Below are 11,720 nucleotides of genomic sequence, written 5' to 3'. Positions count from 1 at the left end.
TTTCCCTACTGCTTGAGTCACTCTAGGTTCAAAACTTTTCCATCTTCAAGAACATCTTGCTCTTTTAGGGAGTCCTGCTGCTCATTTTAACAAGTAAACTCAATTCTCCACTTCCACTGCAGGAAAAAGGGTCCAAGGTGTGAACACCTCTGTTCCTACCAGTCTGTGGTAATGCCTGTTCATACCAGTTTTGGTTCCCAATTGCAACCTCATTGCACAAGACTTTCATTTTTAATTCTGGAAATTAGTTTGTCTTTTGTTTCCCAGCTGAGAGTGGACGCTAATGTTTTAAATTCTTGTCAGTGAAGCTGGAGCCAGTATTTAATGGATTTTGAAGTGGTTACTGGACAAAATGAGTGCCCTGGTTCAAAAGTCAGTGGAAACTTTTTGTGTTTAAACAGAGAGTCAATGCATATTTGCAAACATGCAAAATGACAGAAGTCAAGCTAAAATCAATTATTTGTATGTATACTTTCTTCACGTATTTTTGCCTTTTGCTTTATAATTTGCCCGTTATTCGTGGTACTATCTTCCAGGCGTCAGGGTCTCATATTCTTAATATGGTACTCTTTTAATAAACTGTGTTTTAATTTGGCCTCATGAGTTGAGTGTCCCCCATTTGAGAAAACAACTAAAGTGAAAAAGGTTCAGACTACAGGGTTTAGATTGGAATGCTTAAATTGAGAGGTTTAAGTGAGTGAGTTACTGGCCAGAGAGGTAGCCCAGCCTTCAGCACCATCCCTGGAGCCCAACCAACCATGCCCCCACCACAGCTCCTTCATGAGCAAGCAAGAAACTGTACAGCGATTATCAAAACTTCAATATAAACTTAGTGCATGTGCCACCATCACGCAGATTACACAACTCTACCAAAACATGTGCATAAGGCACACACCCCTGTAATTTAACTTGGGGAGCTTTAAATTGGATTACTTTGCAAATACTACGCAAAATCTTCTGTAACTATTTGCACTTTCTTCTAAGAGATTTTTTTTTATATATATAAAAGAGCAGCTAGTTGGCTGAAGCATGGGGAAGTTGGTGCTTATTGGTAATTCTCACCAGGCACAAACACAGGACATAAAAAGCAAAAGCAAAACCTCTCACCATCTCAAGCCCACCTTCTAATGTACACACACATTTTCTCACTTTCTCCTCTGCTGTGATGTGGAGTATAGAAGAGTACTCCTGTTTTGCTTTTTATAAGGTATATTTGTTTTTACAGAAATACATCTGCTGAGACTGTTTTAGGAACAACAGTAGGTGGTCAAACCAGGTACCCACAGAGTAAGCTGAATTTTAATGGAATAAATATGTATGAACACAGCTATGAATACTTTGTGTTCATAGCTTACACCTCAGTGCCACTGGGTAAGATCTTTGTCAGATATTTTCAACATTAGTATCATATGCTAACTCACTACACTGGTCTTTCTTTGACCAGTGATTTCGAGACTTTTCAGTTCTCCCTTCCTTCCTCTCAACCTCTCCCCTCCAGCTCCAAAACTTTCTTTGTCCATATGGATAACTTACAGTACCTGCAAAAGTTGTGACTGTGGGATACTGCCATTTGTTTGCTGGCACCAGGCAACCATTTGCTCTGGAAAGAAATTCTAGACACAAAAAGAGAAGACAATTGGAAGTCACATTATATTTGACCACTTACACAGAACACATGGAATATTCTTCCAGTCATTAATTTTTTGAAACTATCACTCTTAAATCAATTTGGAGATCCCCTGACACAGAAAGTAATACTAGGGCTGTCAAGTGCCCATGCAGAAAGAATGTAGATTTTTAAAATATCTGATATGCAGCATTTCATAAGTGCATTTTCCCATCGCTTCCTCTTCTACTCAGGGCTTTCAGGGATCTCTAACAGCCTCTACTTTCTATGGAAGGACAGGATGAATGGTCCTGCAGGTTGGGTACTCAGTGATTCCATGCTTATTGCATATTCTGCCACCAAATTTCTGGGCTTCCCTCTCCATCCAGAAAGGCTGTTCAGTGAACAAACTCTCTGTAACTCCAATTGCCACGTGGAAGATGCAGAGCAGGAGGAATAACAAGTTTTCTCTACCCTTACAGAGGTAAGCTGCATGCAAACACTAAAAGAAGTCTCAGGTGGGGATGCTGCAGGATCTCCAGTACATACAGCTTTACCTTTCACAGCACTCTGTTTCTATCCAAAATACAGTTCTTCAGTGCTGTATCTGCATACCCTAAAACGTGTTCACTCAGAAGGCTCCAAAGGATGTGCCATTCGCAGACCTTAATTATGAGAATGAGCTCATGGTGTGGCTGTTGATGCTTTCTCTTGGTTGTTCCAAGATTATGCTCAGAGAGAGCATAGGTTATGCTCAGGGCTTGAAACCCTTCAATCTGTCAAGAGAAAAGCCCTTTGCAAAATCTACCCTGTATGTTTATATTTCAGGGTAACGTAACAGCCCAGTGTTTTTTCTTGTAAGGACAGGTCAGCATACTTTCCATGAAATGAAATAACAACTGAACGAGGACACATGTGCAATAATTAGGCTCTGTGTTCCGTGCCCTGCTTCACGTGCTAGATCTGAATAATCTCAAAGCAGACATCTACCTCCTTTCCCCCATCCCACAAACACAGAAGCAAATAGATGACACGATGACCTTTAAAGGTCCCTTCCAACCCAAACTATTCTATGATTTTAGTCTATGAAATACTGTTTAACACATGAACAGGTGCTTCTACAAAGCTTTTCGATTTCAGTATCTCATTCATACTGAATCTCTGCATGACAAAGGTCAGACAGTTTTCTGACTGCTAAATCGATGACTTGACTTCAGACTTATTCCTCCAGTTCCCCTTTTCATTTGCCATGTTTTAAACTACCTATATAATTTGGTACAGTAAAGTTACTATACACAGCAATTACATTAAGTCATTCTTAAAGTTTTTAAACATTATTTGAAGCATGAAGACATGCAGAAATGCCTGAAATAAAACAATGACTGATTATAACAAGATGAATCACAATAAAACCGTTTCTGATTTAGAACATTCCTCACTCTTCAGGCAATATATGTTTCAGTCTTCAGGGCATAAAGAGAAGGGCTGAAGAGGAATCACCCTTCTGCCAGGTTAAGTTGCACAATGAATTATTAAAGCTAACATTTACCAGCCTCTCTTGAGTAGAAACAGCACCATATGGCAACAACTAATGCAATGGATAGTCGCATTCTTACACCAGAAGAATGATTTATTCTCTGATTGCAGGAGCCTGGGACTGAATGCCAAGCATTCTGGGTTTTACTCCCATGCTCTGTTATTAATTAAAGTATACCACATAAAACCAATGTGCTAGCTCCTATGATACTAAAATTTATGTTAAACACTCAGATGTTCATAGGTTATCAGATGGGAAGATCAACAGAAGTGAAAAATTACAAACAGTTCGTGTACAGAAATGTTTCACACAGTAAGTCAAGGCACAGCCTCTGAAATAAGCACTAGCAGATGACAAATGTACGTGCAAGCACACGTGCGAGAATGCAGCAACTATGCATTAAGGAATGAATTTATAATCTGCAGTAACTTCAGCAATGAGTTTTCATGTGACCTCCTGTATCTTTTTTTTCTTCTGGCGACACAAATGCCCGATTGACCCAAAATCCGTTCTCACATAAACCACCTCCATATTATCTTTCTTCAGGTATCTATATGGGTCATACCAGCTGACATTGGTTCATGTCAACAGCCCGTTCCAACTTAATTGTTTAGATAAAATGTGACAAATCATCCCCAACTAAGCAGTTACACTGCCAACAGTTCAAAATTACAACATTCAAAGGATCTTACAAATCCAGGAGTAAGTATAGCTATGACATTCAATACTTTTCAAGCATGGATATACATGAGGACATAGGGAGGGCGAGTTACTACAATCAGTAAAGAAGGCTGAGCACACTTGTAAAGCACAGCCATAGGTGAGACACTGTTCAACATATATAATGATAAGCTGGAAACTCCTTGCATGTAGTCAGTGCTTTAGGGGTAACCCAGAGGGTTTTTTTAATTATTACTGTCAGAAATTAAAAAGTTTGGATACTGCACGCTATGTGATCAATTCGTTTCAAATCAAGTAACTTTGAAGATAATGAGTCAATTGCACTTCTGATTGTTTTTCTTAAACCAACAAAGATTCCCCTGTGTTGGTCACTCCAACATAACAATAGCCATTTTGAAACAAGTATATTTGGTAACTTGAAAATACTTGAGGTTTTTAGGCTGGGAGGGGAGTACAAGGCATTTAAACATTGGTTAAAATTTCTTTGGAAAGAATTCTGTTTGTTGGTTGCTTTTTTTTTTTTTTTTTAAATAGATGTTTAAGACCTAACAGCGCCCAGCAATGTTATTGCAATCCATCCCTCTCTCTGCGGTGTAAACAACTAAGTAATGAGACTCACCATGGGGTTTTTGAAAAATTCATATTTTGCATAATTCTTCCTGAACAAAAATTTACTTTCGCTTCCCATTGTGGACTCGACTTGAACTATGAGCTCATGATCTTCCAAGCACCTCTCTGTGGAAAAAGAACATGATGTTAACACACAGCCAACCAGTGACACCAACTTCCAAAGAACAGGAGTGAACCAACGCGATGTAATTCTATGACATTTTAAGAAGTTAACAAAACATATTACAGCTTTCAAACCGTACTGCCATGAGGCATTTAAAGGAACTAGGGTGTAGGTATTACGAAGTTTAACGTTACATGGCAGTGTTCTTCAAAGATTTCCTACATCAGGGCTTCATAAGCACAGCCTTTTGAGAAAGGAAAGAACGTAAGATTTTTTGTGTGCAGTAGCTTAAATAATACACACGAACCTCTTCTTTCGGTGCCGGTTGTATGCTGTGGAACTGGCAAGGTGGACAGATTTAAGGGGAAAAAAGTTGTGGAAAGGCCACCGTTAGGTCTTGAACTATCACAGAAATACAGTGTCCTATTTGATCACACTTTATAAAACCAGTTCATTTCAAGGTGAACTTCAGGCCTTTATTGTAGATGCTAGACAATGGGGTTTATTATGAAAGAGGTCACAGGATCTACTTTACAGGAATACTGACAGAGACAAATGTTTTGTACACATGACAGGGCAATTTTCTGCTCTAGATTTGGTTACAAGGTAACTCCCCACAACCACCACTTCTCTGGTCAAAAGAATGGCACATCAAAGCATGAACAGATAGCTTAACAAACCTAATTCACTGAAAGCAGTAACTCAAAAGAAGGCAACTGGGCTAAGTGTGCACTACTTAATGAACTCATTGTCTTGGCAAATCTTCAAAAGTTTCCGAGAAAATATCTGATATTTTTCAAAAGTCTTAATAGTCAGTACTTTCATCCCTTATATAATAGGAAATAAAAAATGAGGTTGAACAAAAAATAATTTTCGCAAAGCTCTACCCAAAATGCGTGTGGCTTGCTGGTCAAAGAAGTTCGGAGAGTCCCTTCCCCACCTCATGTTCCTGCATCCTTGCATTCCCACAGTTAGAAACGCCAGGCTGCCACTCAGTTCTCTTGGGGTGTTCTCAGGATAGAAAGCAAGCAGTCGTCGGTTCTCTCAAGAAGTAGCAAGCTCTTGAACGCCACTTGAATTATTCAATTTAGCAGATTAATGTAAATTCTTTAATTGAAAATTTAACCTATCTCTGAATGATCCCATTGTCTTTTTCACTTGCATTTAGACTGTCACTCATCACCAGCTCATTGAAGACTTCAGCATTTACCATACATTTGCAATGTCCAGCCTTGCTATAGATTGTGTTTCAGGGGGCTAACACTGAAGATTTTCCATGCTGGGCTGCTCACTGAAAGAGCTGCTTGTTAGCGCATTAGCCGTAACACCACTTTTAAGGGGTAGTTCTTTGACTAATGCAAGCAGCAGTACTGCTCTCGATATCAGTTAATTAAGGACATTTTGCACCACCTAAGCATTCATCACCGAAACCTCTACATTATCAAGGGGCATCACAGGTGAAGCTTCTGGTATTGCTGCTGAGCTATTGCTACTGTTATGGTTTTAGGCAACCGGTTAAGTCAAATCTCCTCCACACTGTGATGAGGATGGTGGGCCTATGAAGGCAGAGGGCCCTTCTGTTTTTTAAATTACGCTTCCTCCAAAAAACATTCAATTCTGTTGATACGAATCTTCATCACAGTATGAACCCGGAAAGACCTACTGCCTGCTTCTGTCATCGCACAAAGTTGTGGTCTTCGCTTTCCTAATGCACTGAAGATTGCTTGCATAAGGGCAGGGACAAACCACGTCCTGTTCATTCTGTCCCAAGGAGATGCAGTATAGATGAACATTAGTCAATTTGTTTTCTATTTTGATCGCTAGTTGGTGTAAATATACCCAGTGACTATTTCTTAGATGTTTTAGGCAACTGACATAAATGTATTTATTTACCAAATCAAGACCCTTTTGAGATTCTGTGGTTATTACTCACGCTGATTTAACGTTTACATTCTCATTTTGATGGTGAAAGCCATCTTGAAGAAAAGGTGCAGCATTTCATAGCACGTGCATGTAAAAAGGAAGCTAGTCCTGGTCAGTTTGCTAATACTTCATAGAAGTTGTACGCTTCGGAAGTCCTTGGTAATTTGCACTCAGCACAAATGGGATGAACTGCCACGTGACAAACCAGCAACTCCAGCCCTGCTTTGAGCTTCTTACTACAAAACTAGAAGCACAGATGTCAGTCTATTAAGTTGAATAGGTCAGTCTGTTTTCAAGTAGTGTTGCTGCTGAAGAGACAAAAATATCTCCTTTTAGTTTATGTGATAGGCTCAACTCAGTCTCTACACTCTTCCTAGAACAATAGGACAGACTTCCCCCACACACCCCAATTGCCCTGTGTTGCTGTCTAAACTTACACAGAACTGTAAAACTGATACAAGATGGGAAAAGGAGCTGGATTCCATCATGAACAACTCGCAGGCATGGCCCAAAATGCCCAATTAGAAAATGACTACAAACGACAGGTGGACCAAAGCGTGAAATAGTCCATCCCGTTTTTGTATTTTTGCAAGTACAGTATCTAACTGTTCCACTTTTAATTTGTTAAGATTAAGGCAAATCAAATTCAATGCATGTGTAAACAAGAAAATCTACGTACGAAACTATGCAGCGATTCTTTCTTCTAGCTCTACAGATATTTCAGAGCCCTACTACTCTTCTTTCCTGATTCAACTATATTAAATAAGATGTACAGTCAATTCTGGAGCTGGAAAAATGAGGTCTGTAGGCAGGATTTCTTTCAGTGTCCAGGCACATACTATCATGACAGCCTGTCTCCATTAGTAGTATTATTATTTCTGTTACTGTCCGATACAGGTATCTCAGTCCTCATCCTAAATTGATGATAGTTAAGCATGCAGTAGCACGTAGGGAGAATACCACATTTCATGATCCAGTTAGGTGTATTTCTAGTTGCAAACAAAGTAATGGGACCAATTCAATTTTCACAGACTGCTTAAATCTTGACCATGAAGTGTTTTAGATGCTAGTGATACAGTGCAGCGGGAACCATTTCCACATGTTAAATCTAAGCAAGTCTGATGATAAACTGTCACACCATTGCCTCCAGTGAGAACACAAACACTTTGTGCAGTCCAATAGATGTCTGAAGTTATTTGCAGGCACACGTGTTATTTGGAATACACTTGACTACGTGTGCAAAGTAAGCAGTCAGGTGAAGGTTCGTTAAAGACTGTGACCTAGAAGATCACCAATAGTGATAAATATGCAGCTGACTCTAAATTTGCTCTTGTCCTCAGTCTGTCCAACAGTAAAAAGATGAACAGGTTCTGCAAACTGAGCTCTTTTGGAAAGTAATATTAGGCAAGCCCAGGAGGAAAAAAAAAAAAAGATACTGAACTCAATAAAGGAACTCTCCTTTTTTGGTGGGCTTCAAGATTACCACCTACAGCATTAAGTCAGCAAAGACATCTCGTGTAAGAAATAAGGTCTTCTGGAAACACAGAACTCTCACTGTTCTTAAACGATATTTCTTGTTACACTGCTAAGTATCATACTACATCAGATATACTGCAAGCACTCTTAGTTCTAAAGGGAAAAATATGGAACATCAGACAATTGATAGTAATTTCAGCTAAGGTGCAGGCAGATTACCACCTTGAACTGACAGTCTCTGAAATACAGGGAAGCATTTAAGCTACTGAGAAGCCAAGAAATAAGCAGCCATATAAGAGAAAATTCAAACTGCAACCAAAACTGGGTGGACGCGTGAGAGTTGGTATTTAAAGTTTATTGAATATGTCATAGTGTATACTTTGGACCTCAAATACAAGAAACTGGGTGGTGTTGTCTCCTGTTAAATGAACTCTTTTACTCCCTTTTCCAGCAACAACCTTTCAGAAACGTGAAATCTGTATCATTACATCTTTTCTGATGCTTCTGTTCTCTTTACACCCTCAAAGGCTGAGTTACTTTTCACACAGCTCCACTGCCATGGCCCAGAGAGGACAGCCCTGGAGCCATCCCTGCAGAACAAGGTTGGGCGGCTACTGAAGCCCCAACCTAGGCACCCCATTTCTCTGGGACAGCCGGGACCCCGCTTTGTGTTTCAGTGTGAATCAGAGGTCCAAGGCAGGCAGGTCCCCATGTATATAAATGCAGCCCGATAAGTATCTTGCTCTTTTCCCATCATTGTTAATTACCAAGTTATTTGTGTGTAAACAGAAGCTTTTGATTTCCTAATCAGCCTCCTGCCCGATTCATTCAGAGATGTCACACACCAGAGTTTGACAGCACAATTAGTCACCATGGAAGCTATTGTGATGTCACAAACACTGAATTGTGGCATCATTGAATGAATCTGGCAGGAGAAGGATGTTGGTTACAAAGGAGAAGGCTTCTGTTTACACAATACCTTGGTAATCAGCAACGATGGGAAAGAGAATATAGAAAAAGAAAGCCTGGTAGTTTAATGAGCATTGATAAAACTGAAAATTTGTAAAGGTTATTAGCAGCACACATGTGGCATATTAAGCTACAGAGATAAAGATTCTGTAATTTATACGTTAATTTTTCACCTCATCCTATGTCCTCAGAACTGAAAGTATATCACAGACGTATATAGACGAGTGTTTCATCTTAATTTTTTCACGTATTTCTACATTAAGAGAGATACCAAATAAAACCATTAAATAATCAGGACATCCTATAATTTGGTTTTATTTGGTGTGGTTTTTTTTTTGTTTGGGGTTGTTTTTTTTTTTTTTTTTTTTTTTTTTGAGTGCTACTCTGTAGAGCAGCCAATTGATCTGTGTTTAACAGTATCGGTTTAGAGCATTACATCTCCAGCAAATAGTTGCGTTTTTTATTTGTAAGGGTTCTGAATTACATTTTTAGACATAAAACCCCTCTGTTAGCTACAGATAGCATTCACTGTTCCAGTGCCGGTGATCGCAGCCTATGATTTGTCTTTCTCTATTTTCGAGAAAAAATTCCCCGTGAAGTGTATCGACTAATACTCCAAACGCTACACTTTCTAAAGCGTTATTGTATGCTACATAGAATTACAGATAGTGTATCTGAGCGATACGCAGTTGCAAGCTGCACAGCAGAGCCCTGCAACTAATTAGTGCCACAAAATAACAGGAAAAGCAAGACTGAATAACATAAGATTCTTTCAGGTACTGTAATTAAACCAATGCACAGTGTTATTTAATTCCCCACAGTTCTTCCTCTTGCTGCCTTCTTGAAACTGTAACCATGACACCTTAATTTCAATCAGGCTGAGGAGCTGCTGCCTGGAGAGCAGATGCCACTGCTGGTCCAGAAATTGCCCATGGATTTGGGGGTTGGTGCCACCATTTTTCCCCCCTGCCTGAAGTCAAGTTTAGGCACCCCCCTCCCCCGCCTCAGCATGTCTAGCTTTCATAAGCGTTACTGTAGGTATGCAAAGCTGAGTCTGTTCACCCAGGTCTCCCAGCTGGTGATGAGCTGAGCTCTTTCACAGGACCGGTACTCGAAGGATCAAGCTTAATTTGCCTAAGCTGTTTATTTGCAATAGCTTCAGACACAGCAAGGTAGCAACAGAGCGCTAGCGGGAAGATTAGACAATTATTTTTCTTTTTCATAATAAAAAAACCAGAGGATGGGAAATAAGAAAAGGACTTAAAATGGCTTGAACGCTTAACACATCAAACTATAATACACAAAAAGCACGTATGTGACTTGAGCTAATTGTACAAACAAAAGCAGTAGAAAGAAAACGTTCTGGCTGGAAGCACATTAATACGAATCACACATATTTTATGTTCCCAGGTAACCATGCCACCCCTTTGACCGCTCCCTACCTAATCCTAGGTGAGGGTGATGCTCCACTAGAGTCCAGCTGTTATCATCCACACAATGACTTTTGTAAACCAGCAGCTGACAGAGGTCCCTGGCTGTCATGTCTGCTAGAATCTCGACCACTTTGCTTGTTCCATCTTCACTAAAGACTTTTACATCCTGCAACATAAAGGGTACACTTACAGATCAGCAGCTCTGGACATAGGCAAACCACACAGCTATCGTAGAAAAGCATCCTCTTGGCGTGAGGGTTCCAAGCACCTTGGCAGCCAGGACAAATGACATGGATGATTCACTTGATAACACTTGCCCTCGATGCCCCCTTGCCCTGCTTCCCCTCCCCCCTCCCCAACACCTCCCTGCACTAAACAAAGATTCAGCAGGGTTTGTACGACCACATACACAGGAGAAGTGAGAGTAGGTTCGGAGTAAAGCTGTGTGAGGTAAGCAAACGTGAAACAGTATTGGGAGAGTACTCTGGCAACAGCAGGCAAGAGAAATTGCATTGTCAAACACGCACGATTTTCTTCGCGATCTCCTCAGGAGGCCTCCGGACACTTACAGCGGAGCAGGCCAAGACCCCGAAGATTAAAAATGGCTCTCTTGCTCCCCTCTAACTTTTGATCGTTTTGCTCGGGGAAGTCCCACTTGCAGCTCCCCGGCGGATAAATTAAGCTCGCACGGTCCACGCACCTCCCTCCCTGCCCCGACTTCTCTTTTCATCCCAGTTTGAAAGTAGCTCGAAACCCAGTGTGCACCCGCTGCACATCCTAAATATTAACGGAGATGAAAGAACAAGTCAGGAACCTTCTCCCCACCTCCTGAATGATACAGACGCTTTCCTCTTTGCATTGTTCTGCTCAAGCGAGCGACACTTGCCGCAAAATTATTTCTCTGGGTGAACACGCAGGTCCGAGACGTAAATCAACTCCGTGTTCGAAACGCTCCGCATCCTCGCCAAGAGCAGGCGAACCTAACAAAAACCTGGAGGGTAATTCGATGGGGTGTGTGGGGGTAGAAATCTTACCTCAACGGCACGTAAAAGGCAGCAGTCGGAAGAACAAGATGGCATTTTAAATAGAGATTGCCTCTTGAGAGAGAGTTTGTGCTCTGCCTCCGCCGGCCCTTCGCAGCGCGGCCGGGCGCCCGGGGTGCCGGCGGTGTCGGCAGACGGCCGTGCCCTACCTGTCACGTAGCCCCGGCTATGGGGACTGTTTCTGGGGAGGGAAACAACTCTGCCAGAGCTCCACTCAAAGGGTTACACGCAATCTTTGCGGTAGTGAATCAAACCACACCGTGTAGACCAATCCTAGCCCTCCCTCCGACTGATGTAATCATTTCCCACACACTATCAG

The 11,720-nt window shown here is 41.1% G+C and overlaps 1 protein-coding gene across 1 annotated transcript in view; it reads right to left on the bottom strand.

Annotated features, from left to right (window-relative positions):
- LOC104621448 (growth factor receptor-bound protein 10-like) overlaps window positions 1–11,623 on the bottom strand; it is a 25,606-nt gene extending 13,983 nt beyond the window's left edge. The window contains 4 exon segments of the mRNA XM_010287938.1: window positions 1,539–1,613; window positions 4,444–4,559; window positions 10,368–10,524; window positions 11,393–11,623. Coding sequence (XP_010286240.1) covers window positions 1,539–1,613; window positions 4,444–4,559; window positions 10,368–10,524; window positions 11,393–11,437 — 393 coding nt within the window. The 5' untranslated portion in view covers window positions 11,438–11,623.
- Window positions 11,624–11,720: the final 97 nt, after the last annotated feature.

This window comes from Phaethon lepturus, unplaced genomic scaffold (genome assembly GCF_000687285.1).
Source record: "Phaethon lepturus isolate BGI_N335 unplaced genomic scaffold, ASM68728v1 scaffold44065, whole genome shotgun sequence".
Lineage (NCBI taxonomy): Eukaryota > Metazoa > Chordata > Aves > Phaethontiformes > Phaethontidae > Phaethon > Phaethon lepturus.
This window is presented reverse-complemented; position numbering and strand designations above follow the sequence as displayed.